Source organism: Aphelocoma coerulescens, chromosome 5 (assembly GCF_041296385.1).
Source record: "Aphelocoma coerulescens isolate FSJ_1873_10779 chromosome 5, UR_Acoe_1.0, whole genome shotgun sequence".
Lineage (NCBI taxonomy): Eukaryota > Metazoa > Chordata > Aves > Passeriformes > Corvidae > Aphelocoma > Aphelocoma coerulescens.
The window spans coordinates 40,342,173-40,361,236 of NC_091019.1; the positions used below are offsets into that span (position 1 = coordinate 40,342,173).

The following is a 19,064-nucleotide window of genomic DNA, read 5'->3' on the forward strand; positions in this document are numbered from 1 at the left end:
GAAGTACTTGTTGATGAATCATTCTGAAGACTCAGAGGTCATTCAGTATCCCATCTAGTATGTAATGGCTCATACAAAGGCACCAAATCCTGGGGCAGCAAAATGCCAATAGTTTCCTTCAAGATCTTACCATGCCTTATGAAGAAATTAAAAATGCTGCCTGACAAATAAATACATTACCCAACAATCCTTAATGACAAATTAGTAAGTGAAGCTTCAATAAACCCCAATCACATGTGTAAAACTTTTACTGGCCTATCCAGTCTATTACTGTCTGTTGCTCTTAAGAAGAGTTTCTACAGTAACTTTGCATTTTAGACATCCACTGGTGGGAAAAAAAGTCTGAAATTTGTACTCATTATTAGATGACTACCATATGCTAACACAAGAAGCATTTCAGTACATGAAATTTAAAGTGGACAATGTATTCAATGGTTTTGGTGTAGGATCTTTTATATTGAATTTTATGCAACACCAGGCAGATCACTAAAACACTGCTATGAACAATGTTTTTCAAACTATATTGAGCGAAAAAAAATCCAATCAACACAAATCTTAAAAGTCCCAAACAAACCAAACCCGCACGTGTATTACCAAGTGGAGTTCCACTGTCTATTTTAGTATCAGCAAGAGTAGTAAACCATTTTTCTTAGATGGCCACACAGACGCAGAAAGTTGAAAGCCATACTTAGCAAATCTAAAACTTACATTTTTTTCTATGATTTAACAGCTTATAAAGAGACAACACAAAAGGAACTTGGTTGTATTTTTTTTTAAAAAGGAAATTAAAAAAGGACACTAAAAAAATTAAAATTCCTGTCCTTAAAACACCTATCCACCAGAGCCAATTACCCAACAGACACAGTAAAAATACTAAGTTACTAAGAGCATATAATTTGTGTTGACTTCTTTGTCAGCACACAAATGCACTGTATCAGCAATGCTGCCCTTATAAAAAACCAGCTCTCTAGCACAAACTTAAGGGTAGAGGGTTTTTTTAAATTACCTTTCTGCCAGAACCTTTACCTACATTAATCAGAGACCACATTTTTTCAATCAGCAGGTACAGAACAATCTCCACTTGTTGTCAGTACATTTGTTTTCTGACTTAGAGGAATGATTTCCAGTCTTCCCATAAGAAAACCAGGCTTTATCATAGGGTTTCAGGCAAAAACTCCAGTTAGCTACACAGGAACTCTTCAGAGATGCATACAAAATCATAGAATGGCCTGGGTTGAAAGAGACCTTAAAGATCATCGAGTTCCAAGCTTCCTGCCATGGGCGGGGACACCTTCCACTAGACCAGGCTGCTCAGAGCCCCACCCAGCCTTGCATTGAACACTTCCAAGGATGGGACATCCCCAGCTTCTCTGGGCAACTATATTGGGTTTGTGTGGCCAGGCTTTGGTAGCAGAGGGAGCTACAAGGGTGGCTTCTGTAAGAAGCAGCCAGAAGCTTCCCTCATGTCCTGCAGAGCCAGTGCCAGGTGGCTCCAGGATGGACCTGCTGCTCACCAAGGCTGAGTCAATCAGGAATGGTGGTAACACCTCTGTGATAAAACATTTAAGAAAAGTTATTGTGCAGATGTAATTGTGGCCAGAGAAGAGCAGGGTGAGAATATGTGGGAAGAAACTCTGGAGACACCAAGGTCAGTGGAGGAGGGGCTGGAGCCGAGATTCCCCCACAGCCCAGGGAGGTCCATGGGAATGCAGAGATCCACCTGCAGCCCATGGAAGAGACCCACACTGGAGCACATGGATGCCCAAGAGAAGGTTGCAAACCAAGGGGAAACCCATGCTGGAGCAGGCTGTGCCTGAAGGACTGCACCCCATGGAAGAGTGACCCACATTGCAGCACCCACTGGTGCCCATGGGATGGACTCATGTTGAAGAAGCTCCCAGAAGACTGTCACCTGTGAGAAGAACCCCACACTGGAGCAGGGGAAGGACTCCCTGAACAGAAGCAGGAACAATGAGTGATGAACTGACCATAATCCCCACTCCCCATCTCCCTGCAGTGCTCGTGGGGGAGAAAGTAGAGACTGGGAAGGAAGAAAGGGTAGGGGAGAAGGTGTTTTAAAGATTTATTTTACTTCGTATTATTTTGCTTTGATTTTGTTAGTAATAAATCCAGTTAATATCCCCAATTCAACTCTGGTTTGCCTATGACAGTATTTGATGAGTGATCTCTCTCCCAGACCTAACCTCAGCCATCAACCCTTCATTATATTCTCTCTCTCCTGTCCAGTTGTGGAGGGGAACAACAGAGTGGCTTTGGTGGGTGCCTGGCATCCAGCCAGGGTTAACCCACTACAGTAACCTCGTCCTGTCACTACATGCTCTTGTAAAAAAGTCCCTCTCCTGCTTTCTTGTAAGCTACTGGAAGGCCATAATTAGGACAGCCCAAAGCCTTCTCTTCTCCAGGCTGAACAATTCCAATTTTCTCAGTCTTTCCTCATAGGAGAGGTGCTCCATCCCTCTAATCTTCATGGTCATTCTCTGGACTCACTGCAGCAGGTCCATGTCCTTCCTGTGCTGGGACCCCAGAGCTGGATGCAGCACTGCAGGTGGGGTCTCACCAGAGCAGAGCAGAATCCCCTCCCTCTCCCTGCTGCCCACGCTGCTCTGGATGCAGCCCAGGACACGCTTGGCTCTCTGGGCTGGGAGTGCCCATGGCTGGGTCATGTCCAGCCTCTCACCCAGCAGCACCCCCAAGTCCTTCTGGGCAGGGCTGCTCTCCATCTGTTCATCCCCAGCCTGTGCTGATACCTGGGGTTGTCCTGACCCAGGTGCAGCACCAGCACTTGGTCATGTTAAAACTCATGAGAATCTCATGTGCCCACTTCCCATGCTTGTTCCTCCCCCTGGAGGGCATCCCACCCTTCAGTTCTGTCAACCACACCACTCAGCTTGGTGTCATCTGCAAACGTGCTGAGGGTGCACTCAATCCCTCTGTCTGTGTCACTGATGAAGATATTAAATAACACTTGTCCCAAAACAGATCCCTGAGGGACACCACTTGTCACTGATGTCCATCAGGACTCTGAGCCATTGAGCGCTACCCTCTGGATGTGACCATTCAACCAATTTCTAATCCATCTAACAGTCCACTCGTCGAATCCATCTCTCTCCAACTTAGAGAGAATGATGTTAGGAGGGAGCCTGTCAAAGGCTTTACAGAAGTGCAGATAAATGACATCTGTAGCCCTTCCCCTGCCCACTGACAGAGTCATTCCATCACACAGAAGGTCACAGGGTTGGTCAGGCAGGACTTGCCCTGGGTGAAGCTGTCCTGGCTGTCTAGAACCACCTCCCTGCCCTCCGTGTGCCTTAGCACAGCTTCTGGAGGATCTGTTCCATGACCTTCCCAGGCACAGAGGTGAGGCTGACAGGGTGGTAGTTTCCATGGTCCTCCTTTCTACCCTTTATAGATGCGTTCGATATTTCCTTTTCCAGTAACTTGGGACTGCAATGACTTTTCATGGAGTCATAGAGAGTGACTTGGCAATTACAAACAGAAAGGTAGTGGCGTGTTCTCTGGAGATAGACAGATTACACTCATAAGCACACACAGACCATACAGATAAATTCAGATTCTTTTGGCTTGCTGAAGTCCCCTCAGGCCTCAGCAGTGTGTAAAGTTCCTGAAAAAAAGAGACCAGAAAGTACCAGTTCTGTCATTCACACAGTCTAGATGAACGGTTCAGCTTGCAATAGCAGGCAAGAAGGGTATATGAACACATCCCTGGTGCTCCAGCCATGATCTTCTCAAACAGATGGCTAAACAATTACAGCATAAAATTGCCTAGCTGTCATTTTGAAGGACTTCAGTCTTTATGCTGTAGCTAACTTTTCTATCAATAACTGCATACAAACCAAAGGACACAGGTCAGCTTTACAGCGATCACCCTTTAATCCCCAAATCTGCACTAAGCGATGACATGGGGCTCCTGTGGTTGAAACTATGAGCATCAGCTCTACCTTGTCTCAGGGACAAGAACATGCCTATGTGAGTAGTGCCAGAGAGAGAACTAGCAGGGGTAGCTGGGAACACCAGCCCCACAATGAGCGATGGGGTGCAACACCATCAGAGCCATATAGCAAATGCCCAAAGTACACCTCTCCCTTATTTTCAGGCAGCTCCACTGGGGATTTCTCTGTGCTGGCATTTGATCAATAAAAAGAGAGGGAAAGTGTTGCCTTCATTCAGTGGATTGTCTTTATGCCTCAAAATTGTGAAAATGGGTTTTCAGAGTAGCCCTTGAGCCTTCACTCAATCCAATCCCAAGTAAAGGCACTAAAGCATAAGCAAGGAGGAAGTACAAGTAAGCCTAAGTAGAGGGAAGAGAAATCCACTGCTTACCTAGAAGCAATTCTAGCAAACAGAGCAAGCACAGCACCTTTTCAGGACCAGCCCCTCTTTTTAATGAAGCATTAAGTAAGCAAATACAGTCAACACCAGTAGGAACCAAAGAGTGAGTCAGACAAATCATGTTATGTATGCATCACTATTATACCATAATTCCAAGGTAAATCCTTACTGGTTTTGCAGGCCAAAATGGATCAAAAGGACCTAAAACTGCTTCAAATATTTGCTGTGGAAAATTAGGGCCCTTTATAATATAGACCTTATTGCTGTTCCAACTAAGATTATGCTCAGGACTAAAATGTATTTTGACAGATAGTAAAACAAAGCATTCCAGGAGCATCTATAACACAGACAAAGGCTGAACATTGGACTCAACTTTAGAAAACAGTCTACATGGGAAAAACAAGGCTGTCAAAACTTCCTGGGACAGAAGGGAGGCTGAGGTCAGAGCTACAGCACTGAATGAACTGATGCGACAGGATAGCAACAAATGGTCAGCTTAAGTACACTTCCATCTACTGACAGATGATGCTTTTGATTTCCAAGAGAAAAATATACAAATAAACCTTCCATTACGACAAGCATCAACACCTACCAAGGAGAAAAAAAGATAAGGGCATAATTTCTAACTCATCCCAGTATCAAAATCCTGTTCACATGTCTCTTTTATCCAGACCATATATTAACTTAAAGTAATGTATCTCAAAAAAAAAAGAAACTATGACAGAAAAATTCTTAAAGTTGTAGGCGAGGAATCACTGTTCACAATGACCTATTTGCAGTGGAACAAGCAAAAAGATAACAGTGAGTTTTTAATACAGAAAATACTGTTCTTTAATAGTTTTTTCTTTCAAATAAGAAAATAACTGCAAATCTCTGAAGTTCAGGTTTCTATTTAGGCCCTTCTTCTAATAAACACGAAAGCAAAATAAAAATCTTTTTAGATTTTCATTTCTAGGGAGCTGTATTAACATCACACTGGGCACTTCCTAAAGTACTTCAAATGCGTACTTTAGAAGAGTGATTAGGGACTACTTAGTGAATTAATGAGGTCATTCTGTGTTACTCCTTAGTGAAAGACGACTTCATGTTAATGAGGTTACTCTACAACCCACACCACACTACCGCTCTTGCTAATTACTTTAAGTCTTGCAGCTCTCAGTGTCCACCCAACTTCATTCCTGTACTCCCAGGAGAAGAGCTGCTGTTACTTACTATCTTCCAAGTTTTCCACCCACCATGTTTCAAAGATCTTGCTGAAAGACAGGTTTGTCCAAAATAGGTAATATTCTATATCTATATTTCCCATTTATATTCTGATCTATTAAGATTAGGGCACTAGAGCATTCTCTGTTCCCTGCACTGACATTAAGAAGTTAACCACATTTAAAAGTGCTGATTCTGTATAATTTACATTTAAATAAATATATTTATACTTTCAGTGTTAAAATGAGTTATTAGGTTGTAAACAGCATAATACATAAATTCTTTAATATTTGTTCTTTCTCTGCAAAAAATTTACCTCATCTAAAAACTTTTTCTAAATATCATAATCATCTTGATGTCAAGAAAGTCTAAGAAAATTTGTCAGTATAATTATATTACTACAGCATTTACAGCACTATAATCAGCATAACTCCATATGCTGACACACTTCTGAACCTTTACACATACACCCACCTCTCTGGGAACAGAAATATCCATACGGATACAAAATTCTTAAATAGCTACAGCAGTAAGCTCCTGCCAGTACTAATCCCTAAACTCTAATGAAGTGACTCAGCTGATTTTACAGCTTGCCAATGTAAAAAGATCCCAAGGAAGTAAAAATAGGCACTGTAAACTCAATTTTGTAACTACATTTCATATTTTAATGCACTTAAAATCTTTAGCTAAAACAAACAATAATGGTGAAGACTACACTACTGCTGTGCTTAAAAAAACCGGAAAGAAGGAAAAAAGACCAGTTCAGTTAATCCCCCAAACAGTTAACAACTACTGCTAGCATGAGGGTGTGTTACTCAATTCCAAAGTAACCGCTGGATTCAGCTGGATTCAGTTGATGGGGAGCCCCTGGCATGTGACAAAGCCTTCAGCACGCTGCCTTGTCCAAGACATGTGACTTGTGGCAGAAAACCAAGCTCAGCTGCCTGCCAGCAATAGCTGGATCTTTAACGCATTCCATCTGCTGAGACCAGTTAAAAGTGGGAAATAAGGAATTATATGTGTCTACACTACTTAATATATAATAATTTTAAATATAAACTAAAGTACTGAAGTTAAATCTCATTAGTAACAGTTTTTGAGGGAAAATATACCAGATAAACATTTACAACAACGTCACACAACTCAAACTTTTAAGAACATCCTGCACAACTGATTTTTCTTAAAGCAAAAGTAGTTTCAACTCATTTTTGATTAATGATTGTTTTCCCTTTCTGTAGTTCTTTCTACAGGAAGAGATCTCAGACTTTCCCTCATTGTTTCTTTTGCCAAAAGGTTGGTTTTTTTCCAGATATGAACCAAAACCAACACAGAGTAATCAAGACCACTCACAAAAGAACCCACACACCTGCACTGCCTGTATGTATTCTTCTGGATCCATTACCAGAACATATTTTGCACTGCTTTCATATAATACTGTTATAATACAAATGAAGTCTAGAAAACATCTACTCATGTATAAAACTTTTGACATACCATACTATATTTTAAAGGTACAAGGAAAAAGCAACTGAAAATAAACTGGCAATTTAGGAACTTTTACCAGAATTACAAAACATTAAAACTTGCACAATTCTGAATCTCTACTTTTGATTGCAATCAGAGCTCAGGACAATAAAATTAAGCTGGAGAATTAACAATTCCATCCTGTATCCATTCCAGGAGAAATTCCACTTTATTAGAAATTAAAAGAAATTAATTTAGAATTCAAATTTGACATTTAAAAACACTTTCAAACTTTTTTCTAGCTAAATAAATGACAGAGCTGAACCCTCTTCTGAGAGTTCATTATTAGGCAGGAAGACAATTAGTATTAGACATTTAGTATTCAACTACACATTCAATAAATATCAGTTGTGTAAAATGAAAAATAAGAAAAATCCATATGAGGAAACAGCTTCCACAGGATAGGTGTTTCTGTATTTCTAAATAAATTGTCATTTCGTTTATTCCTGAATTTATAAAGGATGTGCTAGGCTGCCTTTTGCATTTTTCAGCATCTTATAAAAGCTGTGCCATACCTCAGGGTAGTAATTCCACATGTTTTTCTCCAGTCTCCAGCATTTTGTAAATATTTTACAGAAACTTAGTCCACAATAGCTGAATAAATTAAAGAATGTGAAACTGCAGGTCATCCTGCCTATGATTTCCACTAGTAGTAACCTCAATTGTGCAAAAAAGGTAATGCTTTGAGTATGCATTACATCTGTCAACATTTCAGAAGGAAATTAACAATTAAAACAAGAAGTGTGCTTTTGTATGTGTGCCTAAACATGCACATCTCCCCACTAGCTTCTACTGGATTCCCAGGTGCCCAAAAAAAGAACTGACTTGCACAAGAAAACTTCCACTTCCCTATTAGCAATCTACTTAACATCTGTGCTATCTATATCTCTTCTTAAGAGGCCAGTATTAAAATCACTTGACCAGGAGTCATGCAAGACAGGAAGCCTGTGATGTGAAATTCCTGTAACATCTCTTTTATTGATCTCATCCAATCTATTAGGAGCTGACACTTTCAAAAGCCTGCTGCCTTAACATTCTACACCCAACTTTTGCATAGTACTTGCAAGAATCACTTCAGTTTTATCTCACACACAAAATTCTGAACAAAACAAAGGATACTTGATGATACTACTAGAAAAAAATTTTTTAAATGCCACACTACTAAATAGTGACAATGTGATGAGTTGTCTGGACTACCCAGAGGCATGGGCTCATTTAAACAAAATGTGTTTTAACACACACAGATGTCAAGTTACAGATCTTAGTCTAGGTAATACATCAAGCCATACCTAAGCAGCAAGCACTCACATCCTTGAAAGCAACTCTGAAGACAGATAACTAAAGCCACACTTACTGTACAAAGTTTTGGAAACATCTGACTACACTTGGCATGTTTAACTTTTAACAGTAAGTCAAAGGCACTAGTATAAACAGCATGGATGAAGGCAACACTGGAAAGTATTTCTGAAGAACTTGTAACCTGAAGAACTAGAGAAGGGGAGGAATATCAAGAGCTGATGAAATCTTTTGTGTGCAGGTACATTCACAGTAAGAACACTACTGGCTTTTAATCTAAATAGGAAAAGGCAAACTGACTGCTGTCTCCAGAATGCATAAGTCTGGCCAATTCATATGGAAAAGAGCAAGCAAATTTCAACAACAAAGACAGCTTAGGCAGCAGACTTAATAGCAAAAGAGAGGGTAAAACTAGGTAGGATGCCCTCTCAGAAGCATTAGCTACACATTATGCTTGTATCAAACAAGATGCTCAATCCAGTAATAACCACATAAAATATAAGGACCAGGACAGAAGAGAGGACATCAATTTAGACTTAATCTTCCTTTCTGGCCTTTGTAACCACTAAGATTCTCACAATAACTAGACAAGGTTAATTAATCTCCACAATACCAGTGATAGTGAGGCCATTAATTCCCATTTTACAAAGAGCAACCAGAAAGACACTAGTATTATAAAATTCATATAACTGAAAAAGAGAAAAAAACAAAACCAACAACAACAAAACAGCCTTAAAAATCAGGAATAATTCTAAATATTACGTTGTAACAAGACTGCTCCCTGAAAAATACAGAGCACACCCCTACTTACATCTCAGAAAACCGCTCTCTAGGATGCTGAAGATCCCACTATATTGGAGGCCACAGAGTAAATTACTCCAGTGCTGGTATTTCACTGGTGCCATACCCCTCTGCCTTCATTAAAGGAAAAAAAGCTTGGTAGGAATCACATGAGACTTGCCATTATAAAGGTTACAAGATTTCATTTGGGAGACATGGCTGCATTACTCCAAACACTAAGAACATATACTCTGCATGGTTTAAAATAATGAAAGCCTATTGTTGACACCAATACTTACTCTGATTTATTCACTGCTGCACTTCAGCACAAAAGCATAACAATGGTCTGGCTTTATTTTTTCCTTAAAATAACAAAATGAGCATATCTGTAGGACATAAAACGTGAAAACACCTTGGTACCAACAGAACTGCTCTCTCAGCCTGTTAGTTCTTCCACAGTTGTCAGACCTGATAACTGGCACTTTACTGTCTGAATTACAAAGATGCTTTACAGGCAGCCCAGATCGTAAGTATATTCCTGAAAACCAGCAGTTTGGATTCTTATATCTATCTCTAAAAGAAATATTGTTTTTCTCTATATATCTAACTTTGATTTTCTGGAGTTTTACAATCCTGATAAAGACAGGAGAATCTAGTTTTAAGCAATCGGGTGGAAGTAAAGCTAAACTGTTTCACATTAACAGTCTCACATCAACAGTCTTCGGTTCACTAGGATTTCCTCTCCTTAGCAAATACAAGATACTTTTTCCCTAGTGAATAGATACTTTGGAAAGAACAAGGTTTAGTGTGACTTAAAGTAAACATATTTGATTTAAAAAATAAACTGAAAGTATTTTTATTTTACACATTAGAACCCTAAAATATGATCCTTTGTATAATTTGCTTTTATTTGTCAAATGAGCTGATAACTCCCGATAATTTTTTGCTTACCAAATCTGCTAATGCTAAATTACAGAGGTGACTTACAGAGCAGCCAAAGAGGAAGATGTTTTCTCTTTCTGAGCATTAATAAGGCCTATTTCATCTGCGGTGTAAAAAATATTTTAATCAGGTCTTACTTTGTTATACTAGTGCCTTTTTCTACAACTTCTCATTGTAATTAATTGCTAAGTACTCTTACACTGACAGACAGCAACAGAAAGCCCAACCAGAAGAGTTCTAATTTTATTTCACCAAAAAAAGTGAGGTGAGAAAGTAGTAAATTGAAACACCTATGTAGAAAAGGGTTACATTAATAATGTGAGATTGTAACTAAGAGCCTCTACATACATTTAGACCATTACAGGTAATTTAAAAGACCAAAAAAAGTCCATCATTTCAATTCAGTTTATATTAAATGCATTCTTTAAACTTCTGTTCAAGTGGATTTAATAGCACACAGTGTAACGACAATTTGGGATTAACACTTATAATCACAACAGTTTTGCTGTTTTACTCCATCTCAACTACTTAACAGAAGCTACTGGCTTTTGCTGGTGGTAAAACGTCAGCCATTCTTCACGCAAAGTGACTAGCAGTGTCTGTGACTCATTATTACCAGAAGATAAATATGCCACTGATTTTTGTAATGTTAACATATGAGTAACTTCCAAAATAATTTAATTGGATGTAATATGTAAATCTGGGAAGACATAAAGAAACATCAATTATTTGGCAGCTTACAGATTACCTGTTAATCAGCTGCATACCCCAAAATCTGCTGTGATGCTGCTAGAACTCTGCAAGAACATTATGAAATACACCACCCTGCACATGTGCCTGCTTCTGGTTTTGAGCTGATCTGAAACACTAGTTTCAATATCCATTACTCTTGTACAAAGGTAAATTATTAGCTTTATCATTAGCTATATCATTTCCTTCAGAACATGTTTGCAAAGTAACCCTGTTTCTTTACTGAAAAAATGAAGTACAAGATTCTGAATCCAACATTTCAGTACTTTTTTTTTCCCCTCCAACTTTGTGCTTTCTTTGCTAAGACTGTATATTCCCCTTAACTCCTTAAGAAAGCAGTATGGAAACTGTGTTGTGGTTTTAGAGATGGTGCACAGCGCTCATGTCAATATTTTTAATGTGGTCTTGTTTCACAGCTTTGCCAGTCCTCACCATATGCAGCTTTTAATCATCAGACGTACTTCACTAAAATTATGAGCTTTTTCTTAGCTTACATCACAAAAGCAAATAATTTCTTATGTAAAAGTAGACTAATACTTAATATTTAAAGTCATTCTAACTAAGCTCTGAAGAAAACCCCTTTTAATTCTCCAAGAAACTGTTTTAAAAGTCCATATTGAGTTTCATAAATGAAAAATTTTCTTTAAAGCTTTGTCAACGTATAACAAATAGCAATAAACAACTACAAGACCTTCAAATAACATGTGCACAGCATCCAAAAACTTGGAAATGCTGTTCTTAGTAGAAGAAAAAAAAATTTGTAAAGTCTAGAGGCTGGTTTTCTTACCAACAGAAAAATACATCTATGATCTAGATCAGGCATGCACTGAAAATAGTTCCTGAAAAATGGGGGTTTAGCAGCCCTTCTGTCACGCAGTAGATCTCCTATTTCAGCAAACAATAATTCCATTAAAAAACAAGCTGAAAAGGAACTGTAAAATATTACCCACAATTACTTTAGTTACCCTCTCAGCACATGACCATTTTGACTATTTGAACAGCCATTTGCAAAGATTTTAAAAATACTTTTCAAGATATCATCTATTTCTCACAGAGTTCCAAAATAAATAAAGTCACCTTGAAATGCAGGCACCCATAAGCACCCAAGACAATCACTGAGAATTTCTCCACTGAAGACTGTATCCCTTTCTCTGTTTCTCCCACATTTCCAGTTATGCAGTTCCACCTCCAGTGCTCATCAGACACCTCTCTACTTGCTGTAACTCACTGTAACAGCAGAAAACTAACAAACTTCTTCAGCAGGTTTAAAGAGCAGCTTGCACTTCCAGGGAATTAGAGGAGTCCAGTAAGCCCTGACAGAGGCAGAACACAAGTATGGTTGGGAGCAGTAAAAACGGTGGGTGATAAATGGGAAGAAGGTAACGAGTGACCATGTCAGGTCACCAAATACCACAGTACCAGATCATACACTTCAGTATATTCGCAGTGCCAATAAAAAGTAGCAGTTTTAACATTATTGCAAAATCACTTCAACAGGCAGAGAACTTTGGTAACTTCTTCCCCTATTTACACTTCATTCTCTTCTATTTGAGGAAAACTTACAAGAGGAAAAGAAATAGAGAACTTAGACCAGTAAAATTAAACTATACCAAGATTCAAAAGAAAAATTAAAAGGCTAAATGGCATTTGAAATATTTTTTCTTTCAGACAAATAATTTTAAAACCCCAACAGTGAAGTAACAGAGCATTCACTATGTACACTTTAAGAAAAAAAAAAGGCACTTGGACTATTTAATTCATTTATATTGAAATAAAAGTCTGTTCTAAATAAGATGCCTAAAACCCACACCTGGTTTATATTTTTAAAAGCTGACATTTCATTCCTGACTCTCAAATACCCAGAAGATAGCAGAATATCCTGAAGCAGGGAGTTCACCTAGATTCATCAGAAAAATTCATTCTTAACTACCAGGTTTCTTTTCTACAATGGGGAATTCTGAGGCTCGCTCCACCAGTATCAGTAGCATGAGGACAGATAGGGAAGTCGGATGGATCTCCCTACAGTAAGGCTCTTCAAGTCAAAATTTTACCTGTAAGCTCACCACGGCAAAGAACAGGCAACTTCAAATTCTAAAGCACTGTACAAAATTGTGCTCAATGCTCTGAAACTACTACAAATCCAAATTTTAGAGATGTATTAATTTTACTTTTCCTGTAATAAATGCAGTCATGGGAACAGCTTCTAAGAGCTAAGTCTGAAAACTGTTTCCTTCAGAGCTACAAAACTAAAGTGTAACAGACCACTACCTTCTCAAATGCTTCCAAATCCACATTCCTAAAAAGCAGGATGTATCTGAAACACACTAGCCATATTTTATCACGAAAAGTGACAGCAATGAAAGAAACCATGGAAAGGAAGAGAGGCAAGAGCATGAAAATCAGAAGTGAAGAAACCAACGAAAAAAGTAGAAGTTGTGATTGTTTACACTTTTGCTACCTCTTCCAGACGACTGGTGGGCTCTCACAGAAAGTAGTGTAACAGAAGCAACACTCAAGTAACAGAAGTGATTACATCAGCATTTCGTGCAGTGAGAAATATGAAAAGGATTGAGTGCAGGGACTGTGCTATATGACATGTACAAATGCAGTTGAGAAGGAGGGTGGCATGAACAGCAACATGCTCCAAAGAAGGGGCAAAATATTTGTGTGAACAGTTTTTGTTTGTGATTTTTGCTTGGATTTACAGAACTCAAAAAACAAGCTATTATATCCCTTGATAAAAGTATTGTGAGAGTATGGATACTTAAATATATCTAGGTGATCATTATAATCCTAGCGCAAAAAAAGTTTTTCTCTACCAAAAAAAAGCCAAACCAAAACCAAACCATACACACAAAACCAAACAAAACCAAACCAGACAAAACAGCCCCCATCAACAAAACCCCCCTCCCCCAGATCCACACCATTTAATTTAAAGAAATGTATTAAGAGTTACAATCAGCTCCTGCGTCAGAACAGGCACTGTGTATCACCCAAACACCATCACACTTTTAATCAGACAAGGGTACTTCACGTGACATTAACAGAAACACTTGATTTCTGTGATCTAAACAGAAGTTCTGTTTGTAAAATGTTTTGGAGGCTGAAAGTTTCTAGGAATGTTAAATATTATAGTCAGCTACAGAAAGGGGAAAATAACATTCCATAAATGAAAGCCAAAACTACTTACGTTTCAAAACAACGATCCACATTGTCTGACATCAGAAGTAGCATGCAGAGCTGTTCCAGTGCTATTAGCTGCATATCCCTTTCATCCCCCTGCCCCATCTGCAGCCATTCCAACAACGTGTCTGGATCCACATCTGCCATGGTTTTTTATAAAAAAAAAAGCCACCTCCACTTCAATTAAAAAGTACCAAAAATATCCTTTAATTGTTGAAGCCAGACTAACTTCAGCACAATTAATTTCTCTCTTCAGTCAGCCTCACACTTTTGCAGTTTTCACCTGGCAAGAAAAAGTAAAAAAAGTAATCACCATCACAGTCTTGTCATTAAACTTTCTGTATTTGCTCCTCTCTAAAAAGTATAGAATATGTTTGGGCTGAAATTAGGGAAACTTTCACATATTTTATCAGCAAAGGAGCTTTTTTTCAAGCTTTATAAGCTAATGAGTTTGTTATGTTTTGAGGATAACTCAAAATAAAAGCTAGAAAAATTGTGCTTAACCCTTTTGTGTATTCTTAAAGCTAGGAGAAAGAAAGTGATGTCTTACCCATCCCCCTCCTTTAATATCACTTTATTATAAAGTGTTCAGCTTTATGAGAGATGGATTAACTCCTCATGAAAACATGCAAATATAGAAAGATAGTGAATTTCATATTTTAAATAGAAATCCATAAAACAAAAAACTGAGTTGTACAATTACAGACTTGCAGAATCTATGGAAACCTTTTATGAATCCTTCATCTTTTAAAATAGCATTCAAACATAAGGAAAATAGTTTTTTTATGTCAAAGGATAAAAAAGAGAACCTAAGATTCACTTCCATTTTCAAGAGTTAGGGGTTTGTTTCATTATTTGGGGATTTTTTGGAAAAAAAATATTTAATTCAAGGCTTTCCAAAAAAACTGATGAATAATTCAAATAATTCACATACATATAAGGAAAACAACATTATTTGCTGGCCCAATGCCATAGTTGGGCATGTTGAAGACCAAAAAAGTCCCTTTAAAATGTTATGATATTTTTGACATATGTGCTTTCTTTTTGCTTTGCCTTTAACAAACAGTCAAATTCACCTCCCTTGCCCAAGAACACAGCAAACATGACTATTTTCGTATAAAAACTAATGGGTTATAAACCAATCCCTCTAAATTAGACATACAAGAAAAAAACCACTCTTTAAAAATACAGTTTATGGAAGAAGAATTAGTTTACGAAACTCATAGGTAAATATAAAAATCTGGACAGTGTCCCCACAAACCGGGGGGAGGTGATGTGGGAGGGAGAAGCTTGATCTGGACAAAGTCTGCCTACTTGTTTACTTGCTGCTAATGAGTTAATAGTTAAAAAATAACTCCATCAAGGGCATGTCTATGAAAGGGAATCAGAAATTAGTATTATATGAAGGAACATACACCGAATCAGCAATGCTCTTTCAGAATAGCTTCGAATTCAAAGATGTGACAGAAGTACAACAGAGAGGATTTTTACATAATTTAGGATCCTAATATTACAGATCACTGAACTACTGCTTGCCAGTTATATATTTGATATTATCTTACTCTAAAAAGTAATTTAATATTAGTAAATTGATTTTCTGTGTTTTAAACAATGCCTATGATTCGCCAAACTGTTTACAGACTACATTTCCTGCTCTGATCCTAAATAAAAATACTTTCAGCGAGTAAAAGTGGGATCGTATTGTAAGTATTCTACCTCTCCTTAACACGACTAAATCGTTATTTCCGGGAGCGGGGAAACGGGTGATAGCGAGAGAAACAAGAAAATTAAGAGACAGTGAAAGTAGGGTAAGTTCGACACAGGCACCTGCTGCTCTCACACCCCAGACGGGCTGTACAGGAACCACCGCGCAGAACACGGAGCGTGGCGAGGGGCCGGAACTCCCGGGAGAGCCGCACCAGAGCAGGGGCCAGGCCGCAGCCCAACTCATCCCGCGCCGCCCGGGCCTGCTCGCACACAGCAGGCGGGCCCCGGGCCCGCGCGGCGCTTCGGGCCCCTTCCCCACACGGCGCCGCCCGGGGCACGGGAGGCACCGCCTCCCCCTCCTCGCCGCCCCCGCACGGGGCACCCGTTGGCGTGAGGGGCTCCCCGGCAGCGCCGCCCCTCTCTGCCCCCGGCCCCTCGCACAGACTTTCCGGCCTCCGCCGCCTCCCCCCCCGCCCACAGCTCCGGCCCGCTCCCTCCCGGCCCGACAGGCCCGGGCAGCGACGCTCGAGTTCCCGGCGAGCCGCAGGCCGCGCAGGGTGACCCGGCCTGGCTGCTCGGGAAAGGCGCCGTTTCCCAGCGCCGGCCTAAGAGGCCCCACGCCACCCCCGCCACTCACCTCAGCCTCCCGCAGCCTCCTCGCCGGAGCCGAGCTCTACTCAGCGCCGCGCCGACACCGGGACAGCGGCGCGGCGGCGGCAGCCCAAGCCCCGCGGCAGGCGGCGGCCAGCGGCATCCATGGCGCTCCGCCCGGTGCGGGGTGGGCGGGCGGGGCAGGAGACGCGCTCGGGGCGGAGCTGAGGCGGCCGAGCGGCCGCTGGGGGCACTGCGGGAGCCTCCGCGGAGAAGGTGCCGCTCCCGCGGGCTCGCTCCGCCCCGCGCCGCCGCTGCGGAACTGGGAGAGAGGTCCCGGGGAGCCGCGGTCGTGGCCTGCCCGGCGAAGGGCCCTCGTCGGCTTGGATGGCCTTTCCCTGGCTGCGTGGGGATTTTTTTTTTTTTTTTAATATGGTTTACAGGTCATTTTATTTCTTGCCGTATTCTGATTATTTACTTCAATATAATGTTCTTTACATTTACAGTGGGGCTTATACTTTTCAGGGACCACTCTTGAAAATAGTTTGATCCCTCTCTAGCACCTCCATTAAGGGGGATCTGGTGAGAGATTTAAATGTCGCAGTGCTGGGAGGAGGTTTTAGGTTGCTCTTACCGAGTAGTGAGTTTGAAGTGCTGCAACTACGCTGTGTAGCTTGAGACACCTTTTGCAGTAGAGTCGTCCACTGCCATACGTGCTGCAAAATGCTGTGCAATTACCTTGCAAATGATCAAAAGACAAAGGAAGCAAATTGCTAGAAATTTAAAATGAAGAATCTTCAAAATAATTTCCTTCTCTATAGGATGACATGTCTTGCAAAGGAATTTAAGCCTATTAATACAAGTACAGTAAATAAAATTATTGTACATTTGAATGTCACTCCTACCTACATCATAGACATTTCCTGTAATTAGGAGGCTAAAACTACACACTGAACCAAAAGGCAATTGCAGTCATGCTTGGTTAAAACTTGCCAAATGCCGACATTTTTATTGTTCAATATTATAATAACACCTCTAGAAAGTGTTGTCTTTCTTGGTGCAGGTTTTATTCAGAACACAGGAACAGTAGTTCTTTTGTCTCTGTGTCTGATTTCTAAGGCAGCTTAGCCTTCCTGTCTTACCGTATCACATCTCTGTTAACTGCAACTTGCTCCAACCCAGCCAAGATTTACATGTCCTTTGCCTGTGCTTGTCCTTCAGAGGTCAGGAAGGCTTCTGATATGCGTAAAGTTAAGGACACAAGGCAGCAGGAGGACTGAGTCTACAGTCTTTTCATTTAGAAACTTGGTCTTCTTTAACTTTTCACCAGTGCAGAAGCAGCAGAATTAGGCCAAACTTAGGACACCTGCATTTGCTAAGTGACCTCGCCGTTGTTGCATGATGCTAGAACATTTGCCTTTGCTTTTTTTGTGAAGAAAAAAACGCTTGAGCAGACCACACGTGTAAGTGACTGACAATGCCTTTGGAAATTAGGCCACATAGGGTCAACATAGATTGATCTTTGTAGAGTATTATATTGAGCAATGACTACCATTTTTGCTGAGTATTTACCTGAAAATTAAAAATTGGCTTTAAAAGAGAAAATGTCAGCACAATTCAGTTAAAGCAATATTATTAGCAATATTATTCTTCTGAAGACCAAAAATAAGCCCCAATTTTTGATTGTAAAGACCAAAAACTTTGAAATCAAACAAACATTTCGCTCTTTTCATAGAATGATGTTTCTGGTTCAGGTGTCTGGAAAGATACATAGTTACTTGTGGACAATATGAGGATATAAAATACAGATCAATTTAGGAACAAAATCAACACTTTAAATATTGTACTTGAAAAGAATATAAATCATGGATTTAAAGTACTATTGAGCAGTAATACAAAACTTAAATACTGGAAATAGCTTTCAGTGCTGTACATAGTTATTTCTAAATGGAGAAACATAAATACTTCTATGTCCTCTTGCTTTTATTGCCCAATTTCATATATCCAATTTTTTTTTACTCAAAGAAGTATACTGAGTAATGTATTACAGCTTCAGTCAGGAATCAGGATCTTTTTTCACTATGATACATTTGCAATGTTTAAGGGTTTGCTAGTGATTTTTGTTCCTCGTTATGCAAGTTCTTCTCACCAGAACAAATCTGAAAAATAATGCTGACTAGATAATTTCTGCTTTATTGATTATATACTTCTTACAATATATATGTTCATTAACTGATTCATACTTTGTGTGATGATGGGCATTCAAATTATTTTCAACACTCTCTTTTGTCAGAGTACTCCATTGAAGTACAACACAGCAAGTGAGACCCCTGAAGTTACTGTGTCAGACTCCCTCTGTGTACAGCACTGATACAGACTAGAACTGCCTCTTCAAAAGGGACTGCTCTTTAATGCTTACTAAGAAGGAAATCACTAGCAAGTAAGAGTGTACTTAGCAGATAAGGAAGACATCAGAATCGCATTCGTACAGAATTACTCAAATTCATTTGAATTTTCACATGAGTCAAGGTTTGTTCAGACCCCCAAATTTCCAGCCCATGTCTATCATTCTGTTAGTGCTGGGCCTAAGTCTTCTGAGGAAGAAGAGCTTTTGATTAGTGCAGCCAGACGGGGAAGGCAAGTGATGGCATAGACTGAAGTGACAAGAAAGGGAGCTTGGCTGTTGTAGTTGCTTTGAAGAAAACCACACTGACCAT

At 39.8% G+C, this 19,064-nt stretch overlaps 1 protein-coding gene across 9 annotated transcripts in view; it reads right to left on the bottom strand.

Moving 5' to 3' along the window:
- HECTD1 (HECT domain E3 ubiquitin protein ligase 1) overlaps positions 1–16,528 on the bottom strand; it is a 63,089-nt gene extending 46,561 nt beyond the window's left edge. For all 9 annotated transcript variants that reach the window (XM_069017742.1, XM_069017739.1, XM_069017737.1 and 6 more), the window contains exons 1-2: positions 16,394–16,528; positions 14,057–14,332 (exon numbers count right to left, since the gene is read on the bottom strand). In XM_069017742.1, coding sequence (XP_068873843.1) covers positions 14,057–14,196 — 140 coding nt within the window. In that variant the 5' untranslated portion in view covers positions 14,197–14,332; positions 16,394–16,528. The remainder of the gene's footprint in view (positions 1–14,056; positions 14,333–16,393) is intronic.
- Between the last annotated feature and the right edge of the window lie 2,536 nt (positions 16,529–19,064).